Source organism: Crotalus tigris, unplaced genomic scaffold (assembly GCF_016545835.1).
Source record: "Crotalus tigris isolate CLP2741 ecotype Arizona unplaced genomic scaffold, ASM1654583v1 scf7180000018306.2785112, whole genome shotgun sequence".
NCBI classification, from domain to species: domain Eukaryota; kingdom Metazoa; phylum Chordata; class Lepidosauria; order Squamata; family Viperidae; genus Crotalus; species Crotalus tigris.
In genome coordinates, this window is record NW_024096934.1 from 1,606,889 (window position 1) to 1,629,163 (window position 22,275).

At 43.5% G+C, this 22,275-nt stretch overlaps 2 protein-coding genes across 4 annotated transcripts in view; one reads left to right on the forward strand and one right to left on the reverse strand.

The window, feature by feature from the left end:
• Positions 1 to 1,201: 1,201 nt before the first annotated feature.
• NUTM1 (NUT midline carcinoma family member 1) lies at positions 1,202 to 16,155 on the forward strand. 2 transcript variants are annotated; one of them, XM_039350159.1, is made up of 6 exons: positions 1,202 to 2,002; positions 3,438 to 3,566; positions 3,695 to 3,834; positions 9,627 to 9,916; positions 11,692 to 11,808; positions 13,772 to 16,155. In XM_039350159.1, exons 1-6 carry the CDS (start codon positions 1,512 to 1,514, stop codon positions 16,037 to 16,039), a joined length of 3,435 nt encoding a protein of 1,144 aa, XP_039206093.1. In that variant the 5' UTR covers positions 1,202 to 1,511; the 3' UTR covers positions 16,040 to 16,155. The 2 variants fall into 2 exon arrangements, with proteins under 2 accessions (XP_039206093.1, XP_039206095.1); XM_039350161.1 differs by lacking the exon at positions 11,692 to 11,808.
• A 1,864-nt stretch (positions 16,156 to 18,019) lies between these two features.
• Positions 18,020 to 22,275, reverse strand: part of LPCAT4 (lysophosphatidylcholine acyltransferase 4) — a 43,466-nt gene continuing 39,210 nt past the window's right edge. For both annotated transcript variants that reach the window (XM_039350059.1, XM_039350056.1), the window contains exons 13-14: positions 20,588 to 20,747; positions 18,020 to 18,658 (exon numbers count right to left, since the gene is read on the reverse strand). In XM_039350059.1, coding sequence (XP_039205993.1) covers positions 18,501 to 18,658; positions 20,588 to 20,747 — 318 coding nt within the window. In that variant the 3' untranslated portion in view covers positions 18,020 to 18,500. The remainder of the gene's footprint in view (positions 18,659 to 20,587; positions 20,748 to 22,275) is intronic.

The window sequence follows — 22,275 nt, forward strand, 5'->3', positions numbered from 1 at the left end:
TCACAGTAACTCACAAGCCACTCAACAGATGTTTATGTTTTGTGCATCTTGGGTAAGCCCCACCCATGGAGGTTCTGTAAGGATCACTAAATTATGGAAGCCGGAAAATTGGATTTGTTGACTAAACCATCCTGGCTTAAAGTGTTGTGTGAACTCACCACTCTAGCACACTATTTCTCAAACCTGACAACTTTTATGCTGTGTGGACTTCAGCTCCCAGAATTGCCCAGCCAGCAATTGAAGTCCACACATCTTAAAGTTACCACATTTGACAAACATTGTCATAACAGATGATGAATTTTAGTAGACAAAAAGGAGAGAAGTAACAGCTGTATTTTAATATTGTCGGCTTTTTGCAGAAGCTAGCTTTGTTCAAACCTTTGACTGTTTGGGAAAATAAAATTTGGATGACAGCATCTAATTTGTGACAACCCATTGTTTGATCAAAGAGAGGAGAAGAATATCACATTTCCAAGCAGTCAAATGAAATAAATCTTAGATCATTCTCCAGCTCATCTTTCTGCCCTGTTGTAGAATAAAGCTGGAACACATCTAGAAGTCAATTTTCTCTTAGGTGTCGCCAAAAACCAGCACCCCATTTCCATTGTATGACCTGGGAGCAAACCCTCTCAGAGAAGGCTTTATTGGTATTTTCTCCAAACTACATTTCTCAAAATTCTGTTAATATGACAGTTAAACAGTTTCAAACTGGTTTACGTTGTAAGTGTCTAGGCTGCCCTCAAGGGGATACCACACGTGCCTACATTTCACTGCCCGATGTCAGAAGAGACATCATGTATCAAACTGCGCCTCACAAACAGAAACTATACTCACCCCCTTGCTGTTTCAGTTTTGGTAAACTGGACTTAGATCATATTTGGGGAAAGGTATGTAACTTTATAGGGCTCCTGTGTAATTTTTTTTTTTAAAGATCTCAGCTAAAGGAAGGATTGTCAGCTGACCCAAAAGTAATTTGTAAAGCTTGCTTCTTTACCTTCATAAGAGCTGTGTTGTGTACAGGCAACATCAGGCATGAATCTTAATCATGGAACCCAATAGTTTATTGTAACCTATTCCTGTTTACAGGTTAAGAGGTAAAAGAGATAAATGCCCTTAGGAAGTATTATTGAGATGGAGTAGAACGTTCCTTCTGGCAGAAGGAACCATGTCATCTGAAAGTATTTCCATTATGTTGGCATAATGGAATATTATATTTGATAAATACAGAGGCACTGTATGAAAATTCAGGTCGGATCTGCAGGTAGAACTTTAAACTTCCTCCCCCTTATTAGAACCACCAAGACATCCAAGTTCTGGAACCGTTATTCAACCTTTGCACCTAGAGTCAAGTCAACAATGAACGATCTTCTTGGAAACCAGAAGCCGGCCTCATGAATTTCCCAGAAGACCCAGCATCCAATCCACTTCCACTAATGCTGTTAGAGCAGGACCTCACAGAGACCAAAGGGCTGCCAGCTCAATTTGCTTAAGATTCTTTCTCCTATAGGATCATGACCTCCCAGAATCATACCCAGGCCCCTGGCCTCTCATCCTGCCCTCCAAATGTCCCTTCACTGCTCCTGCCAGCTTTTCCTGGGGCTGCTTTACTGGTGACCTCAGCTGACACCCCGGGAAGCAAGCTGATCATCAAACTGAAACGTGAAGGACCACTTATGGGAGGCAGTGAGGAGCTGCCCCGAACTCAGACTTTCTTCCTGACAGGGATGCCATTAGGTTGGGCCACCCACTGCCGGGATGGGCCTGGTGGTCCTGGCATCCGCACTGTGTTGTTGACGAAAGCCGGTGAGGAGCCAGGTGGTCGGAAAACCAGAGCACCTGAGGCTGTCCCATCTGCACAAGGGTCACCTTCCAGTGACACCTCTTTTGCTTGTACCTCCAAAGGAGTTTATGAGAATTACCGGCGCTGGCAACGCTACAAGGCTTTGGCGAGGCGCCATTTCCCAGCCACACCTGATGCAGAAGCTCTTGCTTGTTTTTTCATGTGAGGATCCTGGTGGGCAAGATCCATAGGTTGGAAGGCTGATCTTGTCTTGGGATGATAAGGAGATATAGACAGGGTTCAGCCAATATGCCAAATCCTAAGAGAATGTATTAGATTTTGATTTAGTTTGTTGGGTGAACCCAGCTTTATATCGTGGTTTAGTGACTTCTGATAAATATTGAGCAATATATGAACCCAGACTATAAAATGGGACTAAGACACTTAAAATTAAATTACCCTTCACTGGGACAAAATGCCAAGTTTAGAGCAAATCCTATTTTTGAAAAAATGCTCAGTTCAACCCATTAGAAAAATAGACTCGAGCGAGGGAAATGGCTTGGCCCAAAGCAATATGACTTTGGTAGCAAACTAAGAACTGGTTAGCTCCAAATCTCAAATTGTGAACCTAATGTAAATTTAGAGAGTCAGATTTACAGAGATTTTCATTTTATCTCCACAGCAAGAGGTCCATCTAAAATTTCAGATTTATAAGTTTAAGGATAGACAACCAGAAGATGTTTGTTTCTTTGATTAATTTATATTCCACCTTTCTCCTTCAGCAGCCAAGCAGCATCAGTAGTAATCTTGCCTTCAGATTTATCCTCCCAACAATTCTATGAGGTATCTTGGTCTCAGAGATGTTGTTTTGTTCATCACAGGACATATTTACTTACGCTTAACTGAATAATCTTGGGTGATCTTTCATTCCTCCAGTGTTTAGACCATAAAATAATCATATAGCCTGGAGCAGCAAATACGTGGTTTGTCTAGTTTATGTTTAACACAGCCAAGATCTAACCCAGAGTCAATAAGTTTTGTATCAGAGTCGATATTTAAACCTGAAATTTCTAGTCTCACCACTATTCTAAGATGTATAAATTCAGGCTACAGCTACATTGCTAAATATGCTTGTGTCAAATGTTTGTGTGATGTCAAGAAACAAAGCGGAATCAAAATTAAAATCAGCACCCCCCCCCCAAAAAAAAGTTTCTAAAAATTCTGGCATAAAATAAACCCACTCTTAGGTGCTGCAAAGTTATATTCTGCTTTTCCTCATAGGGCTGTCTTTGTACAATCTATTACTAACTTCCCCCTCGTCTTTTTCCAATCGGTTTTTTTAAAGTGTATCTTAAAGTGTTGGTTTCTTCGCCCCTTGCGACTCTCTTCTTGTTTTGTGCACTTATATCAATTACACTTCTATCACAGCGCCGTAACCACTGAGCCACACAATTGGAGAGGCCAGGAAGCTGAGAAGGTACTTTGAAGGGGTCTTGAAGATGAAGGCTTGGGGAAGGAATGGTGGGGGGAGGATGGAGAGTTGTAAGTCATGTGGTGGGAGATGCTACAACGGGCGATGGTACCTCATTACAGTGGAGAGGGCTGTTCAGAATTCGGAAATCTTGTTGATACACAATATTGCCGTCCTGCCCTACAGCCCCGTCCTCCGTTCACTGGCCCGCCTTCGTCCCAACATGACCCTAGAGGATGGGGTCCCTCGTGCTGTGCAGGAGTGGGAGCACAGCAGCAATTTTGAACGCATGATCTTCTATGAAATGGCAGAAAAGTGAGAATTGGCTCCACGTGTCCTTTTTAGTATTCCCCCGAGGCCCTCAATGTATGTTACGCATATCTGGTGTGGGTTTAAGATGGTTGACCCCCTACTCAGTCTTCTTCATCTCCATCTTTTCCCAGGTTCATGGAATTTGAAGCCGAAGAAGAACAGCAGATCCAAAAGATCAAACTCTTGGCCACCTGTTCCCAGTTCCAAAACCCAGTCCCCAAACCCACCAAGCCACCAATGTCCCCCGCCCCTGAGTCTGGACATCAGCAAGGTACTATCTATCCTCCATCATCAGCTGTTTGAGCAAATGGTTTATTCACTCAGGGAAGCCACTCGGAGAATTACCTAGGGTCAGTCAACAAGAGGCATGATGGGAAAATAATAATAATAATAATAATAATAATAATAATAATAGTAGTAGTAGTAGTAGTAGTAAAGTTGGAAGAGACCTTGGAGATCATCTAGTCCAACCCCCAGGCAGGAAACCCTATACCATTTCAGATAAATGGCTGTCCAGTCTCTTCTTAAAAACTTCCAGTGTTGGAGCATTCATCGCTTTTGGAGGCAGGTTGTTCCACTGGTTAATTGTTTTAACTGTCAGGAAGTTTCTCCTTAATTCTAGGTTGCTTCTCTCCTTGATTAGTTTCCACCCGTTGCTTCTTGTCCTGCCTTCAGGAGCCTTGGAAAATAGCTTGACTCCCTCTTCTTTGTGGCAGCCCCTGAGATACTGGAACACTGCTATCATGTCCCCCCTCGTCCTTCTCTTCATTAAAGTAGACATACCCAATTCCAGCAGCCGTTCCTTATATGTTATAGCCTCCAGTCCCCTAATCATCTTTGTTGCTCTTCTCTGTACTCTTTCTAGAGTCTCAACATCTTTTTACATCACGGTGACTTGTTTGGGGCCCTGTTTGTAGTGAGACTCCTTTCCCCCCCCCCGGTGAAGTGGGTTCATAGGTAATGTAGTTGGCTCGATTTAGAATGACAGCTAGTCCTTGATTTATGATTGGTCACTTAGTAGCCATTCTGCAAAGTTACAACAGACCTCAAAAAAGATACTTATGACCCAGTTCCAAAATTGCAATAGCTGACTCCCTCTCCCCCCACCCCATGGTCATGTGACTGCATTTTGAGCACCTGGCAGCCAGACAACATTTATGGCCGTTTCCCATATCCTGTGGTCATGTCCACCACAACCTATAACATTTTTGCAGACAATGTGTGCTGACTTCCAGTTTGGGACAAAAACGCTCCATAACAAACAATGGGTTTGCTTTGCAACTATTGTGCTCATTTAACAACAGCCACAAAAAAGGCAGTGAAAACAGGTCCAGTCACATACAGTATTAACCTCCCTTACAACCATCGTGACTTAACGATCCTAATGGGCAGGTTGTAAATTAAGGACTACCTGTAGTATGTATGAATCCAAGCAATGTCCTTGGTAAAAACATGGTTTTATGATCAAGCTACAGATAGTCCTCTACTTACAACCATTCACTTAGTGACTGTTTGAAGTCACAACAGCACTGAAAAAACGGACTTACATTTTTCACACTGTTGCAGCATCTCCATGGCTCAAAAACAGTAACTGCGAAAGGAATCTTGGAGTCCTAGTGGATGATCACTTAAATATGAGCCAGCAGTGTGTTGTGGCAGCAGCCCAAAGAGCTAACACAATCCTTGGTTGTATAAACAGAGGCATAGAATCAAAATCACGTGAAATATTAGTACTGTTTTATAAAGCCTTAATAAGGCCACACCTAGATTACTGCATCCAGCTTTGGTCACCATATTACAAAAAAGATGTTAAGACTTTGGAAAAAGTGCAAAGAAGAGTAACTAAGATGATTAAGAGCCTGGAGACAAAAACACATGAAGTCCCTTCCAACTTTACTACTACTATTATTATTATTATAACAGTTGCAGGAATTGGGTATGGCCAGTCTAGAGGGGAAAAAAAAGGACTAGGAGAGACATGATAGCAGTATTCCAGTATTTGAGGGTCTGCCACAAAGAGGAGGGGGTCAACTCATTTTCCAAAAGACCCAAAGGCAGGACAAGAAACAATGGATGGAAACTAATCAAGGAGAGAAGCAACCTAGAACTAAGAAGAAATTTCCTGACAGAACAATTAACCAGTGGAACAGCTTGCCTTCAGAAGTTGTGGGTGCTTCCTCACTGGAGGTTTTTAAGAAAAGACTGGACAGCCACCTGTCTAAAATAACAATAGAGTTGGAAGGGACCTTTGAGGTCTTCTAGTCCAACCCCCTGCTCAGGCAGGAAACCCTATACCATTTCAGACAAATGGTTGTCCAGATGATATAGGGTCTTCCACTTGAGCAGGGGGTTGGACTAGAAGATATCCAAGGTCTATTCTGATTGATTGATCGAAATTCAGACACTTGGCAACTGGCTTGTATTTATGACGGTTGCAATGTCCCAAGGTCATGTGATCACCTTTTGCAACCTTCTGACAAGCAAAGCCAATGGAGAAGGTAGATTCATTTAAGAACCGTGTATAGCTTAACAATAGCAAGAAACTATAGCCAGAAAGATTATAAATAGGGGCAAAACTCAAGAAACAAGCATCTTGCTTAGCAACAGAAATTCTGGCTGAATTGTGGGCATAAATTGAGGAATACCTGTACATGTGGATTATAACCCTGCCAGCTACAACAAAAGCATAATAAAAGCTAAAGTAAACCATGACTTAGTACAGTGGTTCTCAACCTGTGGGTTGGGACCCCATTTGGGGTCGAATGACCATTTCACGGGGGTCGCCAAACAACGCAGTCCGTCATTTTTTCCCCCTTTTCCTTGGCTGTGCTGCTCCCTTTTATTCTATTGGCTTTTGAAAGCCAATAGAATAGACTCTCTTGAATAGAGTCTAATTCTATTGGCTTTCAAAAGCCAATAGGAATTGTCCAGGCCGTCTCTGCCCTGCTGAGCCCACCAAAAGTCCCATTCTGCAAACGGTGCTGCACCAGTTGAGTAGTCCTCGACTTACGACTGGTTGAGTAGTCCTTGACTTATGACCAGTTGGGGGTCGCGGCATTAAAAAGGTTGAGAACCATTGACTTAGTACCATATGCAAGCACAAGGTCTCCAAGTAACCACTAGGTGACATCATTTTCCATATTGTATTGCTGCTGTCTGGTGGTTACCCAGATTGCTGCAGCTCAGAGATGGTAGGTAACTTTATTGGACCCACCCATTAATTATGCTTCTAGCAGGGAATGCTTAAAGGATTTTGTATCTGAATTGAAGAGCAGAGTAGGACTCCAGTGCATGCATAGCCATGAGGACTATTAGCATTGTCTCAGTGTTTCTGATTATAAATGTGAACCAGGCTTTAGGCTCCATGCTTTTCTGGATATGGGTTTATAGTGCTCCACTTTGCAATCCTGGGGGGGAAAAATGTTTCTCTAAGTGATGTGTTTGGGATATATAAAGCCTCCTTTCCAACTCACTTCTCTTTTTAATACCATACAAGGAATCTGAAATAATCCCTAATTCTGAGTGGCCACAATGCGCAAAGCGTAAGAATTCCAGACATTTTAAAAATGCTGTTGCTAAAGCACAGCAACAGCTAGCACGTATTACACCAAAGGTCATTATGCCGATGGAACACATTGTGTACATGTGGGAATTTTGTAAAGTTGCTTCTATCAACCTGAGTTATGGGAAGACACTAGATAGGGACTCAAGTCGTTAGAATCTTGGCTCCTATATGTCTCTGCTTCCCAACACTGCTATGGCTTGCTGAGATATGAGTTTAAGCTAGCATGCCTTTTTTTGTGTACAAACCCAGACCTGTCTTCGCCTAGCCTTCTCTAACCCGATTCCCTCTGGATGTAGTGGGACTGCAACTCCCAGGATTGATTCTCAGTGAGAATTGGGAATTCCCACCCTGTTCAGATGCTATAGATCAGTGTTTCCCAAACTTGACAATTTTAAGGCATGTGGACTTCAACTCTCAGAATTCCACAGCCAGCGTTGCTGGCTGTGGAATTCTGGGAATTGAAGTCCTCATGCCTTAAAATTGTCAAGTTTGGGAAACACTGCTATAGATAAGTGAAAACTGATTTAGGATTTCCCTGGGCAGAAACTAATTGGATCTTATCCAATTGGAGAAGCGTCAGTGATTCTTTTCAATGACCAATCCGAATGAAGAAAAGGAGCATTTCAAGCAGTAGCCTTGAAAACTGCTGAAAATTCTTCCACCTTCTTCTCATCTAGTTGCTCCCTGGGCCGTCCCCTAGAAATTATAGGTCCAGAATGGGACAACTTGTCACAGTGAGCTTGCTGTGGTCAATTCACTGAGGGACAATTCAATAGATACAAAGGTTAAATTAATTTTGACGGAACTGTGGCCAATAATAATAAAACAAAGGAAGTAAATCCAGAAAGAATAGAATAGAATAGAATAGAATAGAATAGAATAGAATAGAATAGAATAGAATAGAATAGAATAGAATAGAATAGAATAGAACAGGAGACTGGGACCTGGAATGGGAATAGGAATAGGAATAGAAATAGGGAGAGGGACAGGGACAAGGATAGAATAGAATAGAATAGAATAGAATAGAATAGAATAGAATAGAATAGAATAGAATAGAATAGAATAGAATAGAAGACTGGGACCTGGAATGGAATGGGAATGGGAATAGGGATAGGGACAAGGATAGGATAGGATAAAATAGAATAGAATACAATAGAATAGGAGATTGGGACCTGGAATGGAATGGGAATAGTAATAGTAATAAGGATAGGGACAGGGACAGGGACAGGGACAAGGATAGAATAGAATAGGAGACTGGGACCTGGAATGGAATGGGAATAGGAATAGGGACAGGGACAAGGATAGGATAGGATAAAATTAAAATAGAATAGAATAGAATAGAATAGCAGAATTGGAAGGGACTTTAGAGGATTTCTAGTCCAACCCCCTACTCAGGCAGGAAACCCTAAACCAGTGATGGCGAACCTTTTAGAGACCGAGTGCCCAAAAACCACCCCCACCCCACTCCATCCCATCCCGCCCACTCTGCCCCTGCCCCCAGTCTGCTCCGCCCCTGCCCCGCCCACCCGCAGGGCCACTCACCGCCTCCACAACCCGCTGCAGATTGCCCAGGCGGCCCAGCAGTGTCATGGCGGCCATGCCATCCGCCCACACCCTGCAGCATCATCTGTGCGCAATGGAGTGCGAGGGTGGAGTCTTGTCCCAGCTGCCCGGCTCCATGTGCTTGACTGCGCTGCTCCGCGTGGGCCGTGCTCGGGGGCAATTCTCCTCTGGGGGGCTGCTGGTGAGTAGGGGGCTGTGGGGGAAGGTGGGACTGGGACGACAGCATATGTGCCCATAGAGAGGGCTCCGAGTGGCGCCTTTGGCATGCGTGCCATAGGTTCACCGCCACTGCCCTATACCATTTCAGAGAAATGGTTGTCCAATCTCTATCTAAAAACTTCCCGTGTTGGTGCATTCAGAGGCAAGTTGTTCCACTGATTAATTGTTCTAGCTATCAGGAAATTTCTTCTTAGTTCTCGTTGCTTCTCTCCTTGATTAGTTTCCATCCATTGCTTCTTGTCCTGCCTTCAGGTGCTTTGGAGAATTGCTTGACTTCCTCTTCTTTGTGGCAACCCCTGAGATATTGGAGCACGTCTATCATATCACCCCAGGTCCTTCTCTTCACTAAACGAGACATACCCAATTCCAGCAGCTGTTCTTTATATGTTTTAGCCTCCAGTCCCCTGCTCATCTTTTTTGCTCTTCTCTGTATTTACAAGAGTAAATACAAGAATTACAATAATTTCTGTGAAAACGGGGTCCCCAATAATAAAAGTAATTGAATGAAAATGGTTAATATAGTATTGAATTGTCCTATGGTGAGTTGTCACACAATGAGTTGGCCATGGCAAGTTGGCCATGGCTAGTTGTCCTAGACCCTTGTAGGTCAACTGTAGGACTGAGTAGACCGTATCATTCTGTTTAAGGGGAGTGGCAAAAGGATGCCTGTGGGTTTTCTGCAGAATTGACTCCCCAATCCCTCTTTTCCCAAAAAGTATACATTCCAAAGAAATCGGCTTCCAAAAGCCGACAGCCTCGACGCCGTCAGAAGCGCCCACCCAGTACTTCCAATCCAGGAGCACCCAGGGAGATCCCTGCTGAGGCCGTGCACCAGTATGCCGAGATCATGGAAGGACTAAACACCAGCTGGGAGGAAGAAGAAGCTGAGAAGAAAGAACACGGGATGTGCCGAGACACCCAGGACCAGGAGGAAGGGGTGTTCCCAGACCCTGGCCTGCTTCAGTATATTGATCAGTTGTGTGATGATGAAGAATTTGTTTGTAAGGTAACGAAGAATGTCCAACAGCAGGGAGATTTGTGAGCTGTAGCATTCTTCTACCTCATTTTTTGACTTCTTTCTCTTGAGAATTCCCAGTATTCTTTTAAAATGTGGGTTGAACATCATAAAAACACAGTTAGATAATTTTAATTTGTAGATAGGGCAATGATGATGGTGCTAATGGCCATCAGCAGCTATCCTTTCTCTCTTCCCAAAAGAGTTGCCAGACAGCAAGGAAGATGGAAAGACATAGACCAGGGGTGTCAAACTCAATTTCACTGAGGGCCGTATCAGCATTGAGGTTGCCATCGAGGGGCCGGGTGGGTGTGGCCAGGGTGGATGCGGCCTACTGGGTGGGTGTGGCCTACTGGGTGGGCATGGCTAGTTCTACATCGTTCATGTCAAGAGTGCCTGTGGAGGTCTGGGCAGGAGTGGGACAGATCTGAGGGTCTCTGGCAGAAGGGAGTGGGACCGGGACAAGGGCCAAGGCATGGTCCACTGGAGGAGCCTCACTGTTCCTCTCAGGCCATGCAGGAGAGGAGGCTTATGGAGCTAAGACTGAACACGTTTCAGCATAGATGGCCATCACAAAATTGTACATTGGCTCTCGGTCGGCCTGGACCAGGGCCAAGGCAGCGGGGGCCGTTCCCTCACTGTTTCCAGGATAGCTTTGCGGGCCACATGAAACCACTTCATGGGCCACATCCGGCCCCCGGGCCTTGTGTTTGACATGTCTGGCATAGACCATTGGACCCTCATCAGCAGATCAGCTCTGTTGCCTTAACCCAGGGGTGTCAAACTGCCAGCCCGCGGGCCGGATGCATCATGGCGGAACTGCGCCCACCCCATTGCAGGCAATGGGGAAAAAGTCACAATACATCACGACACATCATGTGACATTGCAAGTTTGACACCCATGCCTTAACCAAACTGTTTTTGCTCACAAAAGACAGTGGCTTACTACAAGCAGCCATCGGTCTCTTGAGCGGTGCTATTCCAAATGGGGATATAATTGTGAGCCTCCGTTTACCGAGCCATTTCCACATGAGTCTTGGCTTAACTCCAAGTTGGAAAACGTTCCCTTAATTAGGGCCAAATACTTGTTTTAGGACTCTTGAGAACTAAAAGGGACGGAAGAATGCCTCCATGATGTCATCATAAGGGAAGAAGCTGAAATATTCAAGCTTTTTTAAGTTTAGGGCCTGCGGAGCTTATTTTAAAGAGCCACGATGGCACAGTGGTTAGAATGTTATATTACAGGCTAACTCTGCCCATTGCAGGAGTTTGATTCTGATCAGCTGGAGGTTGACTGAGCCTTCCATCCTTCTGAGATCAGTAAAATGAGGACCCAGATTGTTGGGGGCCATATGTTGACTCTGTTAACCGCTTAGAGAGTGCTGTTAAGCACTATGAAGTGGTATATAAGTCTAAGTGCTATTGCTATTAAAGGGAACTATGTACTTTAAGCTTGGTTGTTTTCTTGCCAATGTTCCATTACCCAAACTAGGTGACATCATCAGTGTACCAACAGCACTGATGATGTTCCCTAGCTGGGTAATGAAACGTCTGCAAGAAAACAACCAAGCTCAGAGGCCACCAAGGATTTATTAAACTAATACAGGTTGCAATCTCTTCTGCCAACCAATTTCTCACTTCTTGTTCCTGCTTGTTATCGTGAATATAATTGTGTTCATACCAGTGAGTTTCACGATGAGAATTTGATGCCTTTTTTGTGGTTATCCTCCACCTGGCCTAGGATGGCATTCTTTTCTCTCTGGCAGGTGGAAGCTGTTATCCACCCACAATTTATGGCTGACTTACTATCTCCAGAGAAAACCCAAGATCCCTTGGACCTGGTGGAAGAGTTAGCAGAAGAATTAAACCTGACCCCTAGCCAGGTAATACAAGGAAATGAAATTTGAATGGGGAGATTGCAATCCTGCAGTGGGGAGGGCATGCAGAAGAGGATTGGAAGCAATGGTGCCATTCTGAGTGCAGATGAAGAGCAACAAAGATGATGAGCAACAAATGTGAAGAACGGTTGCTGGAATTGGATATGTCCAGTTTAATGAAAAGAAGGACTAGGGGTAACATGATAGCAGTGGTCCAATATCTCAGGGGCTGCCACAAACAAGAGGGGTCAACCTATTCCCCAAAGCACCTGAGGGCAGGGCAAGAAACAATGCATGGAAATTAATCAAAGAGAGAACAACCTAGAACTAAGAAAAACATTATTGACAGTTAGAACAATTAATAAGTGAGTGGAACAACTTGCCTCCAGAAGTTGTGGATGCTCCAATACTGGAAGTTTTTAAGAAGAGATTGGACAATCATTTGTCTAAAATGGTATAGGGTTTCCTGCCTGAGCAGGGGGTTGGACTAGAAGACCTCCAAGGTCCCTTCCAACTCTGTTTATTCTGTTCTGTTCTATTCTAAATTTTAGATCTTAGATTTAATATTTTTATGCTGAAGCTGCTTGTAAGGGCCTTTGTATGTATTCCTGGGGTTTAAGTGCTATTTTTAATTCAAAAAGTAACATTCATTTTTAAAGTGAGAACAATAAAATGACTATCTGTAATTAGGCATATCTGGGTACACCCTCTCCAGCTGTCCAGAGCTAAAAAATTAAAGGGGGAAAAAAGGTGAAATAGTAAGCAATTTGTGAAATCCAGCTGTAGCTTGCCTGTCATCCAGATATTGAAAATAGACACTTATGACTCTGCAAGTGTTAATCTGGGAGATTCTCAGTTATGGATAAATAGATATTTGTCCTGCAGTTCGATTCCAGCAAGACCACTGCATGGAATAAATTCTGTATCAGAGTTTGAACAGATTTACAGATCAATTCAGATGGAATTGGCTACAGAAATTTTATTTTCTATTGAGGCTCCTGGATTCCCTAGTCTTGTGCAAATTGATATCAATCAGAATAGAGCTGGAAGGGACTTTGAAGGTCTTCTAGTCCAGCCTCCTGCTTAAGTAGGAGGCCCTATGAAATTTGAGACAAGTGGCTATCCAGTCTCTTCTTAAAAACCTTCAGCGATGAAACACCCACAACTTCTGAAGGCAAGTTGTTCCATTAGTTCAGTGGTTCTCAACCTTTTTAATGCTGCGACCCCCAACCGGTCGTAAGTCGAGGACTACTCGACCGGTCGTAAGTCAAGGACTACTCAACTGATGCAGCACCGCTTGTAGAATGGGACTTTTGGCAGGCTCAGCAGGGCAGAGACAGCCTGGACAATTCCTATTGGCTTCTGAAAGCCAATAGAATTAGCCTCTATTCAAGAGAGTCTATTCTATTGGCTTTCAAAACCAATAGAATAAAAGGGAGTAGCACAGCTAAGGAAAAGGGGGAAAAAAATGGCGGACTGCGTTGTTTGGCGACCCCCGTGAAATGGTCGTTCGACCCCAAATGGGGTCCCGATCCACAGGTTGAGAACCACTGCACTAGTTAATTGTTCTCATTAGGAAGTTTCACCTTAATTCCAGGTTGCTTCTCTCCTTGATTAGTTTCCATCCTTGTTTTTTGTCTTGCCTTCTAGTGCTTTGGAAAAGAGGTTGTCCCCCTCCTCTCTGTGACAGCCCCTCAAATATTGGAACACTGCTATCATGTCACCCTTGGTCCTTCTCTTCATTAGACTAGCCACCCCCAATTCTTACATCATTCATATGTTTTAGCCTCCAGGCCCCTAAACATCTTTGTTGCTCTTCTCTGCACTCTTTCCAGAGTCTCAACATCTTTTTTATAGTGTGGTGACCAAAACTGGATGCAGTATTCTAGGTGTGGCCTTACTAAGGTTTTATAGAATTGTACTAGTACCTCACATGATCTTGATTCAATCCCTCTGTCTCTATTTTCAGTTAACTGAGAAGAGACTTCTCGCACTATCGGAAGAGGAAAGAGAGCCTTCTGTCTATCCTACATCCCATTCTGATTCCACTCCATCACAATCTGAGGAAGAAGATGAGGTCAGTGGTAATGGCAAAGGAGAAGACATGTTGCGACAGGCTGTAAAAAGGTCTTCCATCAACAAGGGCGCCAGAGCCAGTCAATTAGAGTTGACCACCTCCATCGTCAGTTCTCCACTGGCTTCTAACTCACAACAAAAACTGGGAGACCGAGAGTTTCTCCCAAAGACTGGCAGAGCAAGCTTATTTCCTCGTGAATATTGCAATCATGGCTCTCAGGAGGGGAATTTACTATCCACCTTGAAGAATTCAGAGGAAAGAGAGACGCAGAAATCCCAGGAAAAAGATCTAATTATGAGTAATGGTAATGAAACTCCAACTCAGACCCAGTGGACCTTTCCAAGCGTGAAAGGAAACAACACCCTTAGTAGTCATTTAGCATCACCAAGGCATAGTAAAGCAAGGCCAGAAATTGTAAGACTCGTCTCTTCTGGTAATGCAAAGCAAGATATCAGCCAGGAACAAAAGAAGAAGGATCAAGAAGAGTCCCCTAAGACTACAGAGAAGGGCAGCCATGGAATCATAGCACCTGTGAAGAATGGAAGTCAGACAATTTGGAACAATGTAAAATCAACCCAGGATGGTAACCAACAAGGAGAAATGAAAACAATATGGGCAGCACAAGTGTCTTCTTCAAAACAAGTTGAGCATAATAAACAAGACAATATGTTGCTAGTAGGGAACTGCAAGGGAGAAAAGCATCTAAAATTGAGTTTCAGTGGACATAGAGAATTGATTGAACAGGTCATAAATCAACCTCAGAGTCAAGAAGATGGGGGATTTGAAAGTCCTGTAAGTAAAGCAGAGCTAGACTACCAGGAAAGAAAAACGAGATCTCATCCGGACACTCAAAGCAAAGTCAGCGGTCAGGAAGTCTTTCAGTTTGAACGTGGTAAACAAGAGAGTTGCCAGGGAGTAGTAGGCAAAGATCAATACCAGATCCAGGGACTTCAGAAATCTATTGTTACTGCAGTTCAGTTTGAAAATGTAAATCCTTGTGGTCGAAGTATAGCAAGTCAAGACAGACTAATACCAGCTCTTTCAGGAACTGGTCACAAACCTGTTGGCCAAGGAGCTAAGACCATATCTCAGCGAAAGGCCTACACTAATGTAAAGCAAATGAAGACCATGCCTATAAAAAGCAAAAGCCAAGTGAGAAGCATAAGGTTTCCTGTTGATAACTTAGCACTGTACAAACAGTTGAGTTGTGTTACACAAGATGGCCAACAATCAACTGAACTAGCTGGGTTGGAAACTCATCAAGAAACTAATTTAAAACCAAGTGTTGAGTTGGGCAGAAAAAATATGCAGCCATTGTGTTTAGGGGGTTCGAGTGAGGGAGGTAAGGTGGAAGACCAGTTACAAGGTGGAGATTCTGAGCACCCGCCGTATTTCATTTTTTCTGAGCATTTGCCACCATCTTTGATTGTCCAGAGTGGCCTTGAGAAACTCCGGGAGTCTCAGGGACCATTCTCAGATCAGGATAAGGTCACTCCACAGATGGAAAAGCTTCCAAATGACCAATGCCTAAAACCCACTTTAAATCCTTCCAGCTATATCTCTAGGAGCGAGGCTGATGGAGAGAACAGTGGTCCCCAAGAAGTTCATACCTCTGTACCCACTAGTGCGTTTCCATCACCCCTTAGCCTCCAAGGCAATAGCAGTCATGGAAACCTTGATTTCAACCCTACAACTCTGAGAAGTGAATCCAAAGTCTACTGGGAGCCAGTAACTCCAGAGAAGGAAACGAGTAACTGGAATCAGCTAGGAGGTGATCTGGTCAAGGCAGTCACTGTGATGAACGTTGTACTTCCAGACCTCCCTGGAGGAACCATGGAAGGCGTACCCAAAGAAGACGAGGATGAAGAAGAGGATGAAGAGCTGTCCAGTTTCTCGTCATTACTTGCCTCCAAGCTCAATTTCTCTCCTCACAGTGACCACTTGCTTCTCACCACGGAACAAGGGGACACACTGACTTTTTCGCCCATGGATCTGGCAAAGCCAGTTAAGCCAAGGCATTGCTCCAGGGGTCAGTTATCCCAGAATGCCAGCCCTCTCGCCAACAAAAATTTGGACGTTAACTCATCTGTCCATCGTTATCACAAGAGAAAAAGCAACACCACTGGGACTCGGAGGAGCAAGCGTCTTCGCAACCAGTAAATGGTCCCCTTTTCCTAAGTGGGTTGTCATAAACAAGCCCAGAAATGTCCTTTTTGAACCCTACGCTGATAAGTGTCACCTTCATTCACCTGAATCCCATCATTGTTCAAAATAAGACCGGCAATAAGGTTTTGTTGGTTTTTATCTTTCTAAAAAAAAAAAAAAAAAAAAAAACTTCTTTTAAGGACATGTCCCACCCCCCCCACCCCACTTGTTCATGCTTCTTAGCAAATTAAAAACAATTTTAAACCCCTCGACTGGCTCTGCAGAAAGGAGTCCAAAGCTGTCTAAATTCTGCTGTTCAGAAAGTTAAAACAAAAAAAAAGCTTCGTCTTCCTAAGTCCATCTTGTATTGAACTTGGGTGAACTTTGGAAGAAAGGCCCAACCAAAAATGAGAGAACGATTTCTGCCAAGTTGGAGAATGCCCAGCTAGGCAACAATGCCAATTTTATAAACTATTAGAAACATGGAGAACGGTGGGAAGGGAGGAATCACAAATGGGCTGCACAATTAGAGAAAGCCACATTTTGTCGCTTTCAAATTTATGGAACAGGGAGAGGGAATTTTACAACTTGAGAAACAATGAGGATCTGCTCATGCTTTTTAGCAAAGCAGCCTTTCAAAAACTCAGTGTTTCTAAGTGCACTGGCTGGGGATAAGGGGAGAACTGGTTGAGGATGAGGGGTATTGCAGTTATACCCACAGCTAAATGAATAAGAGCCGTTTTATCGCTTCTAGGAATGGAACGTTTTGTGTTGGTTTTTAAAACAATCCTTGAATATTATGGGAACATTTCAAGAAAAAGTAAATAAGGTATTTTCCAATAATCCCAAATTCTGTCTCCTTATCCACCACGGCTATATTGCCATCAAACAGGTCAGGACAAATCAGTCGCTTACCCTTAGCACAACTGAAGTGATCAGGAAGGTGGGGGCAAAAAAAGAGTGAGGTTTCTCCCATCCCAATAAGTGAATTTTGAACAATGCCCCAGGGCAGGGGTAGGCAACCTTGGCTCTTTTATGACTCATGGACTCCAACTCCCAGCTTGGAAACTATCCCTTTCCCCTCAGCATGGCTGGCTCAGGAATTCTGGGAGTTGAAGTCCATGAGTCATAAAGCGGCCTAGGCCTAGGCCAGAGATAGGTAACCTTGGCTCTTTTATGACTCATGGACTTCAACTCCCAGAATTCCTGAGCCAGCATGGCTCAGCTTGGAAACTCTCCCTTTCCCCTCAGCATGATTGGCTCAGGAATTCTGGGAGTTGAAGTCCATGAGTCATAAAAGAGCCAAGGTTGCCTACCCCTGCCCCAGAGTATTATACAGATAGTCCTCAGTTTACAACACTTCATTTAGTGACTGTTTGAAATTACAACAGCACTGAAAAAAATGACTGTTTGTCACACTTATAACCATTGCAGCATCCCCATGCCCACATGATCAAAATTTAGATACTTGGCAACTGACTCATATTTATGACCGTTGCAGTGTCCTGGGGTCATGTGTGATCCCATTTTGCGACTTTCTGACAAGCCAATGGGGAAGCGAGATTCACTTAACAACCCGTGTAACTAATTTAACAACTGCAGCGATTCACTTAACAACTGTGGCAAGACAGGGTTATAAAATGGGGCAAAACTCACTGAACAAATGTCTCGCTTAGCAACAGAAATTTTAGCCTCAATTGTGGTTGTAAGTCGAGGACTACCTGTAAATGCCCTATTCCCACTGATTAGGTAGTAGGGATACTGTGCAATATTTAATCTCCTTTTGCAACCTTGAATGGGATAAAAAAAAAATCTAGATGGCAAACGATTGTCTCTGTATCGATGCCTTAAAAAAAAAAAAAGGCCAGGAACCATCTTTGTTTTAAAATGTAATACATACATACATACATACATACATACATACATACATACATACATATATATACATACATATATATACATACATATATATATATACACACACACACACACACATATATTTATTTATTTATTTATTTTAGAGATATAGATATTTATCTTATATATAAAATAGCACTTTCTTATATTTTACAAAACAGAAAATGAAACCCCAAAAACCATACGATCTCATCCTTCAGTTCATCGTTCCTCTTGACGAAAACAAAACGAAACTCAACAACATAAAATAAAGGATAGGATAAAAATCCTAGCCCCACGTGCCCTCCCCCCCAAACAAAACTCTAAAGTAAACCCAGAGAAGCCCCAATCCCTGACCCCCCCCCAAAAAACCTGCGGCTGTGATTTCCCCATTTTCGTTTGCCCTGAGATGGGGAGGGAGGGGGGGGATCTCGGCCCCAGTCCGCCTAACCACCCAGACAGCAGGGAGCAAGCAAGGAACAGGCTCTGTAGAGGCCAAGGGTGTGGCATGGCTGTGTGTCAGTGTGGGTTGTTGTCACGGTCGTTGGATACACATGGCTTAATAGACAGAGGGAGGGCTTCAGTCACCCTTGCTTTTGGGAGAGTTGGCGGAGACACCGTTAGCGTAAGTGGAGGCTTGGGCAGGCTTGGACAGAGCGCAAGCTGGAGGGGGACGCAGGTACGTGCTGAAGAGGCGGGCATAGTCGGGGTGATGGAGACAGAAGTCCTGGAATTCACCTGGTTACGGAAAAGGAGAAAACAAAGCATGTTGTTATAAAAGGACTCCCAATGGTGACATCACAGAAACTAAGTCTCTCTTGAACCAAGCATGGTTCTAGATGACCACAGGAAGATCCCAAAGGTGTAATTCCAAAAGGAAACTGGATTTTCTTGGTTTCTTTTTTCTTTAGAAACATTTCGCTTCTCATTCAAGAAGCTTCTTCAGTTCTAACGGACGGGTGGGGATGATGGAATGATTTTTATTCTTTGCAGTCTTTTGGTGGTTAACTCTCTGAGAGTTGCTAAGGCCACTTGGGGGGTTTGTCTGGACCCTCAGAGTCACCTGAATCAGAGTTGAAATGGGTGTGGAACCTTCTTGGGACTGCTGAAAGGACTGTGTTGTAGACAGGAAATAGGTGGTGTTTCTTAACAGAGAGGGACGTTCAGTTTTAACATAGATGGCCTCTTTGACCCCTTTTTTAAACCAGTGGTCCTCTCTGTCCAGAATTTCAAAGACAAAATCCAGAAAGTCCAGTTGTCTTTTGGAGTAGCACTTTTGGGACAACTATGACCCGGATGGTTGAGAATCTCCAAAGACATCTGAGCACCAGAATTGGCTTGCCACTGTGGTTTTTCTAGGATGTGTTTTTGACTTCCTAGCCTAGAAATTATTCCGTGGTTTCTCCTCCAAGGATCAAGAAGGTCAAATTCTTGGCTTTTTTTTTCAACATCAGCCTAGATCACTTACGGGTTGACCCAGGCAAAGATGCCACATAGCCAGTTCAGCCCGATGAAAATGCCTGGGTAGTTTTTATGGCAACAATACAGAAGTGGGTTTGCCATTTGCTTTCTTCCAGGATGTTTTTCAGACTTCCCAGCCTAGCCTATAGCCCTGAAACATGGGAGCAGTCGTCTATCTAATGACTAGCCAGGTCCAACTTGGCTCCGCTGTTTTTTGAGATCAGTCAAACTCAATTAGATGCTGCTCCTTTAGGCCCAAAGCCAGTTGGGTGACTTTGAGCCAGTCCCCCTCTCTCTGTCCTTTGAAGAAGGACCTGGCAAACTACCTCCAAAAATGCTGCCAAGAAAACTGCAGGGTTCTTCTGAAGTGACATGTCAACCACCACCTTCTATAATATGGAGCCTACATTTTAGAGTTCACATGTGGACAGCCATTTCTCCTCTTTCTTGAGTACCTTTCTTATTGCTTCCATGGTTAGAGGAACAGGCAATCAGAGGCCATATTTTTAACCTTAGATCTCCTACAGCCACAAGTAGTTGGTAATGATACTTCAGGGGTCCGTAGAGCTCTCTGAGCTTGGTGGTTTTCTTGCAGACATTTTATTACCCGAACGAGGTCACATCTATTCTGCACTGATAATGTTACCTAGTCTGGGCAAGGAAATGTTTGCAAGAAAAGAACCAAGCTCAGAGAGCACCAAGGACCCCTCATTTCAACCCCGAGCTACAAATGTTTCCTTCAATGATTCTTCAATCCTTTGGGTGTCTGTTGAGGGTATCGAAAGAGAAAATAGACATGCTAGGCTTAAAAGAGGCTAAACAAGTGTTATTTCTGCCCACATTTCCTTCCATACTGCAACTTAGATAACCATAAATGGAAGTTTCTGCTTAAACCTAGAAACTTGATCTTGGAGGTCTCCATGGCCTACAGAAACAAGGTTCGGTGTGAGGCATATGGCCTATGAGCTGCCCAAAACTTTCTCATCCAAATCTGCTTCCCTCATAGGGCTTCCATATCATATCAGTGGCCAGAAAAATAACAGCTTTCCTCTTTCTCAGCTCCTCATATCATTTCCGTCCATCTGTTTTTCTCTTCCATGACTTGCTGCATGGATTTTGAATATCCTTTGGATGACCTACTAGTACTGTGCACAGTTGAGGGTTTCCTTCCCATCCTATCAGTTCTTCTCCCTGCCCCATTCTCACCAAGGGTAAGCCCGTCCCGGCTGTGGTCCTCGGTGCAGAGTCGGCCATAGAGTGCAGCTCCGTCCACAACTGGAGTGCCCAGCAAGAGGCGCAAAATGGCACAGAATCCATCTTGGTGCAGACAAGAGCTTCCTGTCGTGGTCTCCATCTCAGAGAATAGCTGGTTGACAGGAAAGGGGCCAATGAATACATGACTATATTGTAGTTTATTGTAATTCAATAATAAATAAGAGATTGATTGACAAAGGAATGAAATTGAAACACTGAGTACAATTAGATCACAAAACCTATCTAGTTCCACCTTCTTTAAATCTTGTGCCCTTGATTTGCTACAGACTCTGTTGATCTTTTCTTCAAAAGTCCATGTTGATGTCCACCATGTCTTCCACTGCTAACTATTCTGTGTCTACCAACTTGTTCCTTTCCATACTTTTGACCTTCTCACTGATAAAATATTCTGGATGTCGGGCTTCACCCAACATCCAGAACTGGAATCACTCCAGGAAATTCACAAGAATCCAATACAGGTATTCCTCAACTTACAACAGTTCGTTTAGTGTGTGGTTTTGTGCATTTGTGTGTGGTTTGCTTGCTGCACAGTAGCAGATAGGAAAGTGCTCCAGAGGTCATTACCATCAGCCAGAGGAATACTGGATGCCCTCTCCTCCCCCCCCCCCGGACAAAATGTACAGTTCCCATTGTCTTAGGAAAGCTCAAAATATTTTTAAAGACTCATCTCATCCCGGACATTCTTTTTTTGAACTATTATCATCTGGTAGACAGTACAAAATAATAAAAACAAAGAAAAATAGGCTGAAAAAATAGTTTTTATCCCAGAGCTGTAACCATATTAAATACTACAGTATAGTGCAACATTGAAGTGCAATATATTAGGGGCAGTGCAATGGTGAATAGAATGTGAAGGATGCGTATTTCTAAAGTATGTTCTTATTTGTGGTTTTTACTTGTGTGTAGTGTGCACTGTGAACAGCACTTAATTTTGTTTTGAGTGACAATAAAGATATTCTGTTCTATTCTATTCTATTCTATTCTATTCTAAATTCTTGACCGTTCGAAGTTACAACAGCATTGAAAAGTAACTTGTGACTGCTTTTCACACTTATGACCACTGCAGCATCCCCATGGTCACATGATCAAAAAATCATATCCTTGGCAACCGATTCATATTTATGACGGTTGCAGTGTCTCGGGGTCATGCGACTCCCTTTGATGGCCTTCTGACAAGCAAGATCAATGGGGAAGCCAGATTCATTTAACAACTGTGTTAACTAACTTAACAACTGCAGTGATTCACTTGACAACTGTGGCCAGGAAAGTTGTAACAGGGGGAAAAGCTCACTTAACAACTGTCTCGCTTAGCAACAGAGATGTTGGGTTCAGTTGCTGATCCTAAACTGAGGGCTATCTGTAATTTCTGACGAGTGATGTTTACAAAGTTAGCAAGCCGGAAAAGGAAAAAATTCTAGGGAACAGCTGTGTTTGAAGAACAAGCTCTATTTAGAGCAGTGGTTCTCAACCTGTGGGTCGGGACCCCATTTGGGGTCGAACGACCATTTCACGGGGGTCGCCAAACAACGCAGTCCACCATTTTTTCCCCCTTTTCCTTAGCTGTGCTACTCCCTTTTATTCTATTGGCTTTTGAAAGCCAATAGAATAGACTCTCTTGA